General features: G+C 30.6%; 2 protein-coding genes across 3 annotated transcripts; one reads left to right on the forward strand and one right to left on the reverse strand.

The window, feature by feature from the left end:
* Positions 1–898: 898 nt before the first annotated feature.
* LOC7470674 (uncharacterized) lies at positions 899–2,977 on the reverse strand. Of its 2 annotated transcripts, XM_024604485.2 has the most exons (2): positions 2,637–2,860; positions 899–2,075 (listed from the first exon to the last, which is right to left on the reverse strand). In XM_024604485.2, the coding sequence occupies exon 2, from the start codon at positions 1,966–1,968 to the stop codon at positions 1,111–1,113; it is 858 nt and encodes a 285-aa protein (XP_024460253.1). In that variant the 5' UTR covers positions 1,969–2,075; positions 2,637–2,860; the 3' UTR covers positions 899–1,110. The 2 variants fall into 2 exon arrangements, with proteins under 2 accessions (XP_024460253.1, XP_002309479.1); XM_002309443.4 differs by having other exon boundaries at positions 899–2,977.
* Positions 2,978–13,253: 10,276 nt separating this feature from the next.
* LOC7462236 (ankyrin repeat-containing protein BDA1) lies at positions 13,254–15,345 on the forward strand. The gene is made up of 2 exons (XM_002308500.3): positions 13,254–14,004; positions 14,381–15,345. The coding sequence occupies exons 1-2, from the start codon at positions 13,312–13,314 to the stop codon at positions 15,161–15,163; spliced, it is 1,476 nt and encodes a 491-aa protein (XP_002308536.1). The 5' UTR covers positions 13,254–13,311; the 3' UTR covers positions 15,164–15,345.
* The last annotated feature ends 1,141 nt before the right edge of the window (positions 15,346–16,486 follow it).

Raw genomic sequence — 16,486 nt, forward strand, 5'->3', positions numbered from 1 at the left:
TCCATATAAGCCCATGGTTTCATGCCCTCTTAACCTCAATAAAGTACAAAAGCTCATCTCTTTGCCCATACAATCTGCCAGACATGTAAAAAACATTATTATTTTGGATCATGCTCGGTCAATGTCATGTAAATATAAACGATACAAAGACAGACAATAAGTTTTGAAATGACTTTTTTTTTTAAGGAAAACCGTAACCAGCAAACTATGTTGAGAGAACTTGCACTCTTTACTAGGCAGTCTGATAAGCCTATCAGGCAGTTATTTGATCTTCTTTAACAATAACATTATCAATAAGTGAGGAGACATTTTCTGGGCCTTAATTTAATTTAGCAATGGCACAAGAGGACAAAGCTAGAGCCATACCGGGTAGCTTCTTTTAGCGGTAGTAATGGATGTGTAACGAGGGGACTCGTGTCAGGCAAATACATGACCTCATAATGGAAGCTTAGTCCTCACCTGCAACCGGTAATCCTTGTCCCCTCAAGTGCTCCAGGGTCGAGCCACTAACATCAGGACGGCTTTGTCACGTCAACTGCCTCGCGGAGGTCTTGCCATATTTTGATTTTCTTTTTTGGCTGAGGTAACAGTTAGGTTCATAATATATGCTAGTTAAACAAGAAAATGGAGGAGTTCATTGTCTCTCCATGCATAGCATATACGTACACGAATGGTAGATTAGTGTCATCATCGGCTACGATTATAATTCACCCTACAGAAAGTATGCATAACAATCTCTACATGATACGTATCTTCTCTTCCATAGACGAGACATCAAGATTAAAGAGACAGATACTTTACAGTTTGAACCTTTCATCTCAACTACAATGCATACGAGGTTAGGTTTGCTAAAACAGGCATTATTCATGCTCAAAGTAAATGTAAAGTTGGAAGCACATAGAGAAAGGCCTTGTTATTACTGCACATAAGTTTACATTGATTTTGCAATGATTTCCACTACAATTAACAGGGAAGCAGAAAGGAAAACAAAAGAATTTACATTGATAAGCCATCTTGGCAAGCACGCCAATAAAGACACGCAGGATAGAAGTAAAAAAATTTGTAAAGATTTCAAGTGGAAAAGGTGTCTCCTCTCCTGTTGCTCTGGAGTCATGAGGTCAAGCTCTCTCTGTTCTTGGCAGATAACCGTTTCAAAAACTCGTATGTTGTGATCATGGTTGTTGCAGACATAGCCATTGAAACCCACCTTGGTCCCAGACCTCTATAACAAGCTGCAAAACCACCTTCCTTCACCAAATTCTTAACTGTTTGCATAACTGTCAACGGCCTTGTTCTTCCATTTTCCTCTCCATCCAAAACCTGCAAGCGTGTCTTAATTGTGTCAAGTGGCATAGTAATCATAGCCGAAACTCCACTAGCCATGGCTGCACACACTCCTTGTACTGCCACCATTTCCTTTGAAATAGGCGTATAACCACAACCCCCACCACCATTTACAGCATTCTCATCTTTTTTATTGGCATAGCAACCGATACAACCCCAAACAAGCCTATGAGCCACAGAATAAGACGCCCACCAAACTGCATTAGATGGTGCATAAGTCAATATTGATATCCCAAATCCTCTATACAACCCTCTTGGACCATCTGCATTCAAGATCTTCCTAAAGCCATCGATACCATTCACGTACCTACAAGGACTTGAACAGGGAATCATATTCTTGCTACTCTTGATACTGCTAGCGTTACAATCTTGAACCATGAGTCTTTGGCTCACAACATCAATTGGGGTCCAAACTAGCTGTGCAGCCATGGCAGAACTCAACCCAGCAGCAGCATTAGCAATAGCTGTTGCAGTAGTATCAGAACACCCTAACCTAACAGTTGCAGTCCCAACACTACTCTTGGTAATCTCAAGTGCTGTCATGTAAAGTGCTCGAGCTGGGATTGTACCCATCAAAGAAGTACCAAAGCCCCTGTAGAATCCTCTCACACCTTCATGATTCATAATTGACAATGACAATTTGAGAGACGAAATTTGAGTAGGCAAAACCTGTTGCCTAGTCTTTAAAACAACAATAGGGTAAAGAGCAGCTGATACGCCTGAAAATAAAGCTGCTCCAAAAAAGAAAAACTTGGACTTGTCAAGCATATGCCAATCTATATCAGCTGGTAGATGAATCTCTGACGCCGAATTATCCTCGGCAGCACTCAAACTCATCTTAGCCACTTTTAAAACACTAAATCATCAATCAAAAGACAAGCCCTTTTTGCTCAACTAGCTAAAAAGTTATGATCTTTAGAAACCAATAAACAACTAATTTGATAAGAACCCCACTAAAATAAACTAAACCCAGATCCAAAAAGCCTCAGTCTTCACTATTTCAACTACTAATTGGCGATACGATTATGTATATTAAAAAAAAAACAAATCTGAAGTAGAAAAGGAGAAAGATCGAATCTTGAAGAAAAATGAAATTGAAATATTAGGAAGATATTTAAGGGTTAGGTATAGCAAGAGTTAAAGAGTCTAGAGATTGGAAGTGATTTCGATTTTGTTGGGTTTTTTTCTCCTTCTATGCCAACATATTTCAGACCAGATTTGGATCACCATAAAAGGGTCAAAAACAGATAAAACCCAAATCAATAAAGATAGTGGTGATATCAAAATCTTACCAGAAATCTTATGATTGTTTATCTATTCTTCACCGCTTCGCCACTTGGAAAATAAATAACAAGAACCCAACTTGATAAAATACATGCAATAAAGAGAGTGAAAGATTATCACAAACAGAAAATCAAGAGAAAAAGGAAGTGAGAAAGAAAGAGAAAGTGGATAAATCGCAGAAAGCGAAATGAGAGAGAGAGAGAGAGTGAGTGCAGACGTTAATTTAACGGAAAAGGGAAGACAAGAGTATGGATTTTAGAGAGGGGTTTGCGGATCGAGGGAAGTGTACACGTGTCTGTTACCATTTCGAGGAGTACAGGTCACAGATTAGATAATTTGCCTTTTGTTTTGTTTGCTGCTGGTGGTTCAAGCTTAGGAAACACTTGTAGGAACAGTTATAAGAGGAAGGAACGGAGGCCCTCTCTTTGTTTTCCTCCCTGTTTTAATCGGATCAGATCTTGGGATATGTTTGTGTTCTGGGATTGAATTTTTGAGAAATTATTTTTCTAATTTTTCTATATTTATTTGATATTAAAAAAATTGATCAATGAAAAATATTTTTCAGTCAAAGAAAAATTTGACTTAGTTTTCAGGAAATTGTTTTTCTGAAAAATTTGGACGGAAAACATTTTCCAGAAATTGTGAAAAATTTAGAAATGTCATATTATTTGCTAATTATATCAAATTTGGTCCTCGACTTTTAATTGCTATATATATTTTTTTTTGAATATTTATTTTTTAATTTCATCTCTAAAAATTTAATTTTTATATTAACTTTGGTCCTCATTTTTATAACTGTTATTTGTTTTTCCCTTATCATTTTTTTATTAAAATTTTTTATCACTCAAATTTGATCCTCATTCTTTTAATTTTTATTTTTTTTAAAATAATTTATAAAATATTAATTATTATTATTTTAATTTCTTAATCTTTTATTTTTTTATTTTTTAGATTTGATCTCTATTATTTTGATTATTATTTATTTTATTTGAGATAATTTATGAAATTATATTTTTTTTCAATTTCATTCTCATTCAACTTTTTAATTTGTAAGATTTGTTCCTCATTATTTTAATAAACTTCAGAAAAATAAAACATTAATAAGTTATTTTCCAGCTCATTTTTCATGACATAACCAAACACTGGAAAGTGTTTTCCAACTTATTTTTTATTACACAACCAAATATCAGAAAATAATTTATTTTTTTAAAATTTATTTGAAAAAAAAAATACTTTCCAACTAATAAACAGAAATTTGGTTCAAAGTTCGAGTTCAACTCTGTGGGTGTTTCAGCATGTAACGCTTTTGCCTTGGGCTCCCTGAATCACTGCCGCCTCTGCTTTTTACTCCTTGGAATAGAATGTTTGGAGCTGAGATGTTGTGTGTTTTTTAAAATGATATTTTATATATATAAATATATTAAAATAATATTTTTTAGATTTTTTATTTTTAATATTAACATATTAAAAATATTAGAAAAATATTAATTTGATATTTTAAAATAAAACGTACTCTTAAAATTAATTAAAAAACAAAAATTACAGCAATTCCAAATACTCTTTCATCAACAACACCAAATATCCAATTCTAACTTTTGTTTTAGTTTCCTTTTTCTTTTTTAATAACCCTAAACCTTCTATATTTTTTCATTTTACTTTTATTTTTTCAAAAATTATACTTTATATTTTAGATCAACCTAATTTTTTAATTTTGATTATATATATTACAAACACCCACAAATGAGTAAAACAAGAATGTTCTCTCTTGAATTATTTTTTTCAAGTATAATCAAAACTTACGTTGATGACAAATAAATTAGACTTATTGCATTTCACAAACATGGACAAGCACACGGTGGTGATTGCAAAGATCGAAGGGAACTTGGGATATTTGCTATCTCGCTTGATTAATTGATATTTATTTTTGTAGTTTGAAAGTGTTTTTGTAAAATGAATAATTGTTTTTTGTAAATTAATTTTTTATATATATTTTTAGATATTTTGATGTATTGATATAAAAAATAAATTTTTTTAAAAATATTATTTTAATATATTTTCAAATAAAAAATAATAATAAAAAAAACTATTACAGCATCAAACTAAAGCTTATCAAGCATATCTATGTCTATCGTTTGTTCGGTCACCCAAAAATCCACATATATCCTCTCATCCATTTGTTCATCCTCAATTACCTCTCTCTCCTTCAAATCCCACGAAAAACCCATTTCATCACCCCCAAAAAGGTGCGAACTTCGGTGCCAAAGGCCCAGAAGGAGAAAAATCCTTCACATTCAAGAGGGGTAAATATGGAAACCAAATTGAGGCCAAGTTTTGAGAGGTGATTTGTGATGAGCATGAGATTAATTACACATGCCAAGTGTTGCTATTATATATCTTGTTGAGTGTTATATGGTTATTAACTTTTTAATATTCTAAGGGTTTTTTATACAATAATGTTTAAAATAATTTTTTAAAATAATTTTTTAATTTTAAAATAATTTTTTTAATTTTAATATCAGTATATTAAAATTATAAAAAAAACACTAAAAATCATTATTTTTTAAAGCCAAAAATATTTTAAAAAAAAAATTAAAAGCAAAAATAAAAGTATTTGGGTTTTTATTTGATTCCTCTCTCTTTTCTTTTAGCTTTGAAGAAAGCAAATGTGAAATGAACAGGAGAGGTTTTTCTTCGACAGGAATTGTGGCTTAGTACGACGCTAATTAAAGAAATGTTTCATCTTTTGACCATTAATAAGGTTTTTAATATTACGTAATTATTTTTTAAAAGTATTTTTTATTTAAAAATTTATTAAAATAATATTTTTTTATTTAAAAAAAAATATTTTTAATATTAACACATCAAAAATCAAAAATAAAAAAAAATTAGCAAAGCAAAAGGACAGAGTTATTAGGTGGCTTGAGGTTTTTTTTTTTAATTTGATGGTAAAGTTTTAATATTTAATAAAATAAATTTTTAGTCATGAATTAAAATATAATTGTAATCTTGTAAATAATCCAAAAAAATTTGTTGATTTTTTTATTAGAATGTAAAATGTTATACAACTTTAAAAATTATTTGACTGGATGCTAATCGTAATTTCTGAAAAAATAAAGTAAAGTGAAAAAATAATTAAAAGTAATTTTTTTGACATGGATTAATATTTGACCCCTTTGTGCTTAACATCTTTTAATAGTGTTTTTCTCTAGTGTCTTTGTCTACTTTAATATAAAAAGATTAAAAACTATTACCTTTATTTTGTTGGAAATCTTTGACCGTTTGATAAATTGTTATATTATGCTTCGATTATTGGCTTTTTATATAGTTCTTAAGTAGGCAATTTGGGACAAATATTAAATTAAAATATTATCATTACATGTCGTATAAACCTGCCCTCTTGTGAATTGTGTAAAAAACTTTAAAGGAATAGAAAAAATAAACATACTAATGAAAGAGAAAAAAAAATCACTAAAATTATCTACAAGCACGTAATGTAAAAACATGAATTTTTATTATTATTAATGTAGATATCCGAGTTAGTTTATGTGTATCTCGATTAATTTTACGAGTTTTAAAATTAACAACTATATAAATTTCCAATAATTATCATATTAAAAATTATATGACTCGAATTTAAAGAAATATAGCGACAACTTGTGCTACTGGGAAAGGAGGGAGAAAAAGGTAGCTGCATACATTGTTTTTCTGGAAAAAAAATTAATTAGTTTAGTAATTTATTAATAATTAAATAGGTTTAAAATCTAATGTAAATAATTGTCTTGTCCTAATCTATTGGGTTTAAGAACCCGAGTTCTTTTATTCAGGACCGTAGAATGACCCACCCTTGATTATTATTGAATTATTATTATTTTGTATATATAAATAAAAACATGTTTAGTTAAAAATATAAAAACAAAAATATTAAATAAATATATTTTAAAAAAAGTTTTGAAATAAATTTTTATATTTTTAAAATAATTTTTTTTTATCTCATTATCATTGTCTGTTCTATTAGCTGAGAGACACTAAACACTAATTAACTAACGGAGGATGAGAATGACTTCTGTGTTAACATTAAAAAAAAAAATTAATAACGGAGGATGAGTTTTTACTGGACATTTTCTTATATAGCGGAATACTCCTCCTTCTTTTTTGCAATTAATGTTTTTTTATATATATAATTTAATATTATATTTATTTTTTATTGAGTTATCACATTATTGCGAGTTTGTCAAGTTAACCTGGTTAATTAATTTTTTTAATTAATTTTTTTCGATTTTATCCTTTAATATTAGGTTGATTGAGAATTAAACTTCATGATTTGTTTTGTTTGTTTTTTATTAGGTTATCCTGGCCTCAATACCCGAGAATTGTGCTTAACAGGTTAACTCGAGTTGACTCGGGGTGTTTTTTGTGTCCTTATTTTATTTTATTTATTTTCAATTTCATTACTCAACATTGAGTCGGTTAAGAATTAAGATTCATAATATATTTTGATTTGCTTTATATTGGGATATTTTAGTTTCATGATCAAGTTTGCGGGTTTTGATATTTTAACCCCTGTTAAATCAGATTGTTTTTTATTTTATTTTATTTCTAAGAGATTATCTCAGTCTCATGACTCGCGTCACGAGTCCTTAAATACTAGATTTGCTTTTTATTGGGTTGTCCCCATCTTATGACCTGAATCGCGGGTTTGACAAGTTAACCCAATTGACTCGGTTTCTTTTATTTTTTTAGTTGATTTTTTTTTTCAATTTTATCATTTAATATTGTGTTTGATTGAGAATTAGAATTTATGATTTATTTTGGTTTGATTTTTATTAGGTTATCATAGTTTCATGACTCGGAAATAATACTTAATAAGTTATCCCGAGTTGACATGACTTATTTTTTTTGTCATTTTTTAATCGAAACTTTTACAAATTTCATCGTTCAATATCAAGTCTGACAGGGTCGATTGAGGATTGAGCTTCATAATTTGTTTTGATTTACTTTTTATAGGTTATCTTATTCTCATGACTAGAATCGTATATTTTGCAGATTAATCTGAATTAAATCAAGTCATTTTTTTAATTTTCTTTATATGAGATTTTGCAAATTGACTTGGATTCATTTTTATGTTCTTTTTTAAATTTTATCATTCAAAATTGGACTGGTTGAAAAGTAGACTTTGTAATTCGTTTTGATTTGCTTTTTGTGGGACTATCTTGGTCTTATAACTCAGGTCACGAGTTTAGTAAGTTAATTCAGGTTGTTTTTTTAGATCTTTTTTTTAATTGTTTTTTTTTTCAATTTTAACCTTTAATATTGGGTTGATTGAGAATAGAGCTTCATAACTTATTTTGATTTGTTTTTAATGTGGTTATCATAGTCTTGTAACTTGAATCGTAGATTTGACGTGTTAACCCGAGTTGATCAAAGTCAATCCACTATGTTGTTATATTAATAGTAAAAGAAATAATTTTGAATTTTTTCGAGTCAAACTATATTTTTATGGGTTGTTTTTGGATTCGCAAAGTCAATTAAATCATATCAATCACCCTATACAGTTTAAGTTTTTTTTTTACTGGAAAAAAAATATTTAAATATTTTTTTTTAACCCGACCGTATATTCCGTGTCAATAATCTAGTAACATGCTATAGTAGGATGCATTAAAGCCCTATTTCTTCTTTGACTATCATATTAGCAACCACATTGTTCAAACCTGAGACCACATGGGAAGTAAACTCTTTGGTCCCAAGTTTTTACACTGGACCACCTGCTAAATGGTTAGAAAGTTCACGGAATTAGTCGAAACATGTATTTTCATGCCTGCTTGGAAAGCATTTGAAGTTTGATCACTTGACCTAACTCCATGAGTAAATAAAATAAAATAATAATCAAACTTTTCATTAAAGCTTGCCACCAAATAGGAAGTGAAGCTTAACATGACAAGGTTAACGAATACTGGAGGGGAAAAAAAGAAAAAAAAAAAAAAGGAGGAAAATAAGAGGAAACACACAAAATAGTGAAATGCCATATCAATATTTTATTACTTTTTATTTAGTATTGTTAAATTAGTATATTGGGTATTGACGTGTCCTACTATCTCATCCTAAAAAAATATCCCCAAGAAAAAAACGGTGAAAATAGGGAAAAGAAAAAAATAAAGTAAAAATTGCACTTCAAACCCAAGTTCTACCAAATCTTAATTATAGTTTAACATTGGTTCTATTTATAATATTTATCATCAAAATTCCTTAATTACCTCCTTAAAAAAAATCTTTCTATTAATGAGTTAAAATAGTGATAATAAATCCCACAACTATATGTAGTCTCAATTTTACCATTAAATAATAATTTATATCAATTTTACACTCAAACTTCCAGAAATTAAAGGTTTTCATCGCATTTTAATTTTTTTCTCCATCCATATTATATTATTTCTTAGAAAACAAAATTAATTGCAGGGAATTAAATTCAAAGATAAAATGAGCAAGGAGGAAAGTTGACTTGTGACAGACAATTAATATAAAACCAGTCCTGGTGGATTCAAATGAGTGGAGGACAGCAGTCTATATAATTGACCGCAATTAAATTAAACCACGGAATATTAGATAAAGACTTTGACTCAATTAAATTGAGTTGCGTAATTATCTTTATATGTATAGGTGGTTCCCGCTCCCCCGCGGATTACACTGATTTTTTTTAAAACTTATCGTTTAGTTTTTTTTTATCTAACTTGATTTTTTAATTGAATTATATAGAATTTAGTTTAAATTAAATTAATTAATTTTATAAATTTAAATACAATTATGATTAACAGTAAATACAAGACTTATCTTTAAAAAAATAATTAAATGATATTTCAGTCCCAAGCAACTCTTGTCATGGTCTCCATTAAATTTAATGATGCTTTTCTTTTCTAAATTATTTTTTTAATTATATTTGCAGTCTATTTCTTAACTAATTTAATATTGAAGGATAAAATTAAGAAAAAAAACAATTAAAGAACCAACAACAAAAAAAACATATCCTGTCAGTGGGTGAACTCGTCAAACCTATGAACCGAGTAATCCGGGCTAGCACGTCAAACCTGTGAATCGGGTTATTGACTCTAATGAGATTATAATTTGTTTCTGAAAAACTATTTTTATTTAACTACATGATAATAAAAATAGACGATTGTAAAATGAAACACTAACCTAATATTGCGATGTTGGAAACAATAATGAAAAAAAAAATTCATCGGAACTTTTCTATGAAACTTTTTTTTAGAATACAAGAAAAAAAAACAGACGAAAATAAAAGTCAAATTCAATAAAAAAGAGAGAAAAAAAACACTACAACAAACCTTTTTGAAAAATACAAAAGACCGGTCACCTTATAGCAAAAATATGGAGGACAAAATTATACTTCATCGAAAAATTCAAGTGTACCATCTATGTTACTCGTGCATTGTATTTTAGTCACTGTCTTGCAATTCAACCCTTAATCACAAAAAAAATATGCAATTAAATTTTATTTTGAGCTCAATTGTGCAAAAAAGTAAGTTTGAAAATTAAATTGAAAATGTTTAAAAATTCTACTATTATAACCCATAATAAAATATATAAAGGTGAACAGTGGCATAGCAACAGTAAAAATATCACCCTATTTAGCTTTATAGATACATAATAATAATAATAATAATAATAGATAATTGACTGCCATCACAATAAACCATGAAAAATCAATGGAGGACTACTGACTTTTTTTTCTTTATCTATCAGCATGAGTTGATTATATTTCTCTTTACCATATAACATACGCATCTCATGGTATTGATCACATCTATCATTAATATTCACGTAAATGTGTAATATATGCATGAAATTCTGTGAGATAAAAAAAAAATCTAATGTCTTATGATATGATTGTGGGAAATTTTCCAGGCCAAGCGTTTCTTCACTCAGGACCCTTTTTTTTTTTTCCTAATTGGTTTTTCTACCTGATTTTTTTTTTTTAATAAATTGGTCAACACATCGTCTCCCCATCTGAGTAGAAAATATATTCTTTCATTGGAATATTTTCCAGAAACCTATGATGAAATGAAAAATCAAAGTCTAAATTTTTTAACTTTAAAAATCTAAATTTTTAATTTTTTTTATGGTCAGTCAGATCCTTTCTCTTTCCTTTTTTAATATCTATGGACTAAAATATAAAAAAATAAAGTTGAGGAACAAAACATAAAAACCTAAAAAAATAGGGCTAGTTATTAAAAAAATAAACTTAAGGGATCAAATTAATTTTCCACGCCTTTTTAGTCGTGCAAATAAAAAAAAGGGGGTTCTATTTGTTGCTATGTTAATTATGGTTCTTCTTTCATATTTTTTTTTAATAATAATCTAAAATTTTATTTCATAAAATCAATATTTCATTTAAAATCAAAATATTCTCAAACATCTCACATACATGAGAGCATGCACACCAAAAGAAATTCAAAAACATAAACATAACTTCAAATAACAAATTACAAAAAAAAATAAAAATAAAGTTCAATGATAAAAGTAGAAAGAAATGAAAACTTATACGAGAGTATGCAAAAAAAAAAAAAAAAAAAACCTATATCAACATAACTTCTTCCTGAGCTCCTGGCCTTCAAACATGGGCTGCTGGGTACTTGGAATAAGGGTTTTCGAAGGATCTTGTGCACCTCAGATTCTATGGAGCTAGGTTTTATGACTTGCTCGGGAGGATATATAATATTCAGTATTATCAGTTTGGAGATATTATCTTGGATATTAGGAGTTATTGAGTCGAGTGGGAGGTTATTCTTCAACGTACCATAAAAAAAAAGCTAATTCCTGTTCAGATTATCTAAGAATGGGTTTGTTTTTGTGGTAATTTTTGTAGTTATGATTTTTTTTTTAAAAGTAAGTTTTAAAAAAATATGGTCAGGTGTGGTTAGTTGGATTTACATACGTGTTTGTTAAAAATTATAGTTGAGGTTTATGTGCAACAAAAAACATGTATAAAATATGTTGGTTGTGATTACTTTTCAAAAGTGATTTTTACTTGGAAATGCATCAAAATAATTTATTTTTTAAAAAAATTATTTTTGATATCAACACATTAAAATGATTTGAAAATACAAAAAAAAATTAATTTAAAGTAAAGAAAAAAATAAAAAAATTTTAAATTTTAAAAAAGGTGCTTTTGAAACACAAAAACAAACAGAGTTTTACTTAATTGAAAAAACATGTAAAAAATATTTTATAAAAACCGCATTTCAAACTTAATTTTTTTTTAATGAATCTCATAATATAAAACACAATTTAATATATTATCAAATATTTAACTGTATTTTTTAGACTGCAAATACAAAAACTAAGAATAAACAAACGGTAGTTAAATTTGATATTTTAGAGAATCCCCTGCTGGAAAAGTCCCATCTTCTTTTAGCTGATTCGATGTGCTTTGTTTGTCTATCGTAGGAGTTGCTAGTCTCTCTTTGATAGTTAAAGGACGAAGATCGTACGTTATTCTCTTCTCATTGCTAGTTGCTTGATAATTTTAGATGGATCAATATTCTCTCTTAATTATTTGTTAAAACTAATAGAAAAAGTTTTTTAGTCCTTGAATATTTAAAATTTGATCTAACAGAATCCTCTTCAGATTGGTTTTAATGAGATAAAATCTTCTATTTACTGATAATATATTCCATAAAATCAATTAATGTTGACACTAAAAATATGATGCAACACTTGACTCATCAAATTAAAAAAAAAAAATCATAAAATTAACAGTTTATATTTTTTTTTAATGAGCCCCACAACTCATAACACTAAAGTTAAAATAAAAAATATTACAATAGTCTAAATGAATATTGTGAATATTATGTGGAAATAATACATGATAAATTCATATATAATACTAAATAAATTAATAAAACACTCCCTTGGTATGGGATTAAATACTTAATTTAATATGGGTGTCATAATATATTCTTTACATTATCTTTATACAAATATTATTAATTTACCTTAACTTACTAACATCTAAAAGCTCTAAATTAAAAAAAAAATATATGAAAGAAAAGCTTGTAGAAAATTTATTTGAGGGAATTAAAGGATGAAATATCATTTTTTTAAAATATATAACTCTATATCTTCATTTGATTTTTAGCACAAGATTATTCAAAAAAAATTTTCCTGAAGAAGATTTATTTTGTGTGTGATGCAAAGATTATTTTACGATGGTAGTTATAGAGGGATAACGAGTTGACCTAGAGCAGTATAGATGAATAAGTAAGGATGATGATTTACCAATTAATAAAAAACTGTTCAATAAAAAAAATTTCAAGAAAGAAAAGAATTAGGTGCATTGGTTTTACATCAACCCCGGAATATTTATGTTTATGACAACAACCTTTGACCTGTTATTACTTGCTTTCTGGAGAAGGATACATTCAGGCATTGAAAATTCAACAACCGCTTAATAAATTCTCCATGTTTTCTTCAAATTCTTAGGAGTAGCTAGGTTCTTTGATTAGGACTCAAATATGTTGATGATGCCACTATCTCAGATTGGTTACACGTCATAACATGTATAAACTTAGACAAAGTCCAATAAGAAAATTCCACCTCGTAGTCAGGACGAAAATTTTCCACTGGCGTTTAGACAATGAGATCGATGTGACTTGATGCGAGCTTGAAGTTATGACCAGGTGGAAATTTTGTGTCCATTCTTTAAGGAAGGCTCAAGGTCTCTTTGATAAATCTAGGCCACTGAGACAAATGGTGCGCGTTAAGATAGACTGGACAATGGAGAGAATGGAGGAGGTGCAAAGAAAGCTTCTAGACGCGGCTGTTGAAGGAAATGTAACTTCCTTGCTTATATTGCTTCAGGAAGATAAACTTTTTCTTGATAGATGTGCTGTTACATGTCCAGCAGAGACGCCTCTGCACATAGCTGCCATGCTTGGACACTTGGAATTCACGAGAGAAATTCTTTGGCGAAAGCCTGATTTGGTCAACGAGCTAGACTTGCATAGATCATCTCCGCTTCATTTGGCCACAGCAAATGGCCACCTTGAAGTAGTAAGAGTATTGTTATTGGTGGACGCGGATCTATGCCTTGTTAAAGATCGAAATAGATGGAACCCTCTTCATGTTGCAGTGATCAAAGGCCGAATTGATGTCTTGAAAGAGCTGGTCCAAGCCAAACCTGATGCCATTCGAACCAGAGGTCAGCGAGGCGAAACCATCCTGCATCTCTGTGTCAAACACTATCAATTGGAGGCATTGAAATTCTTGGTAGGGATCACAATTGCTGACACTGAATTTGTAAATTCAGAGGATGATGATGGCTTCACTATCCTACACCTAGCAGTAGCTGATAGAGAAATTGAGGTATGAGAAAGAATAACTTTTCGAACTGCCGTAGCATTTAGGCTCAAATGCTTTGACCTCTTATTTTCTCAGCACCTTGAACCATGACCCATTATAGTTTCACCTCCAATTAGGAATTAGTCATTTTGTTTAAGATTACTTGTCTTCCAGTCCTGTTCTGTTTGCCAAATTGGAAAGCACGGTGATCCGCAATCGGCATCAGAGGCGAACAAAGGTTTTGTACCAGAAAACTGTTAGGCATTTTTTTTTTTAATTAAACCAGCTCTAATAACAGGAGCTTGATTAAGAAACAAATGTAATCTTTCCCGATCCTCTTCTGGTGTGCTAAAACTTGTTTATCTGCTCCTTCTGACTTGGTAGCAAAATCAATTTTCAGGTCATAAATTATCTCATCTCCGAAAGTCCAATACAAGTAAACGCACTGAACGCAAATGGCTTCACAGCTTTGGACATTGTGTTAGCACAAGGCAGAAGAAACATCAAAGATATAGACATTCAAAACACTCTTAGAGAAGGTGGAGCTATAAGTTCCAAGGATATGCCATCAACAATGCACGGATTGGATGCCATCAGGCCCAATAACTCCACAACTCTAAATGAGAGGAATTGTTGGAGGAAGAAAAACTGGCTGGAAGAAAGGAGAAATGCATTAATGGTGGTTGCATCACTAATTGCAACCATGGCTTTCCAAGCTGGAATTAGTCCACCCAATGGTAATTGGCAGGAAGACCGACAACAACCACCATCACAATCACATGAAGCTGGTCGGTCCATAATGGCTGATAAAATGCCAGATGATTTTGCATTTTTTGTGGGGTACAACACTACAAGTTTTCTAGCATCCATTAGCGTGATCATATTATTGATTAGTGGGCTACCATTCAAATGGAGGATTTTCACGTGGATTTTGATGATTATCATGTGGATCGCAGTTATAGCAACAATCTGGACATACTACATCTCTATATCTTGTTTGTCTAGCCGTCGGGGTGAAAGTACTACAGCCAAAGCTGGCGCCGCTGTTGTATTTTATGGAGTGATGGGCATTGTTCTTATAGGACATTCCATCCGTCTAATACGCAAAATTGTCACGTTTGCAAGAAGGTCAAGAGCAAGGAGATTTTCACGATCAACAACCATAACTCACGCCAACATTTAATTTGTATAAGCAGTTTTGTATCAGGGAATTAATCTATTATTTTTCTTGGCCAACATTGAGACTGAGTCATAGAAATATTTTCTTGATTCTAGCCTAAATATTAGTATGTATCAATGAAAAGATAAGCCTTTACACATATTTATAACATGGTATCAAAGCAGAGATACTACATTCTACAAAAATCTCGCTGGTGACTTGAGTCTTCTGAAGTGGAGTGCACCTGTAGCTCACGCGCAATTTAAATAACCTGCAAAAACCTAAAGACACAACATCAATCCGTAGCCCACATTTTTCCATTTCACTTGGGTCTCTCTCCCTGTTGGTGTTATGGGCAAAATCGAGAGGGTGATAGTGATTGCTGTGGTAGGCTTAGTGAGATCGATGGTGATCTTGGCGAGAAGATGAGCTGGGTTTGGGTGGTTTTCGATGACGGGGATGAGAGGATCGCTTGGGTTTGTGGGGGTTTGATGGTGGCAGCGTGAAGGGGGCCCTGCCTACTGATTCCGACGGTGGTTCCTAAGGTTTTTGAGAGGGAGGTTCACACGGTGGTTGATGGTTGTAGAATGCATATGGTGGCTCAGGGCTGTGGGATTTGGAGACTGAGAGTCACTGTGGTGTTTGAACCGGGCTTTTAGTGGGTCTGCTAGATTTTGGGTTATCTGGGTCTGGTTTTTCTGGGTAGGTCTGGCTAGGAACATGCTGCAATGAGTTGTTGCTTGGATTAAGGGGTGGAATTTATAGGTGTTTGCTGGGTTTTGGATGTTTGAAGGCGATGGTAGTGTTGGGAACTAATTAAGGTTTGGCTGAATTTGTGTGAGAGAGATGGTAGTAGCTGTGTTTCTACTGGTATGAAATGATTTGGGACTAAATTGAATTAAATCAGTTTAATTAGACTTAATTGGTATGAATTGACTAGATTGAAACAAATAGGACCGAAATGAAGCTATATGAATAGATTTAACTGGTCCTCGAGATATTTCTTCCTTTTCATTACAGTCCTTCGCTTCATTCAATTACGGTTTTAAATCTTGAATTTTCTCTCAATTTAATCTCTAAATCAAATATTTTTAATTTTGTCTATTTAATTTAGTTCTTGTTTCTTAAATTCTTGCGATTTCAATTAAATTTATCTTGAATCCTCCTTTTCTTTTTAATTGCATTATTAATTGGATCAATTTAGATCTTTAAATTTAATTAGTTGTTACAAATTCATCATTGATTCCCAAAATTATGTAATTTTTACCGATCTAACTTCTAATTTTGACTAAACAAGACCCTAAGTCTAAACAAGATATGTGTTTTTTTTTTCCTATTCAATTCCTT

The sequence above is a fragment of the Populus trichocarpa genome, chromosome 6 (genome assembly GCF_000002775.5).
Source record: "Populus trichocarpa isolate Nisqually-1 chromosome 6, P.trichocarpa_v4.1, whole genome shotgun sequence".
Lineage (NCBI taxonomy): Eukaryota > Viridiplantae > Streptophyta > Magnoliopsida > Malpighiales > Salicaceae > Populus > Populus trichocarpa.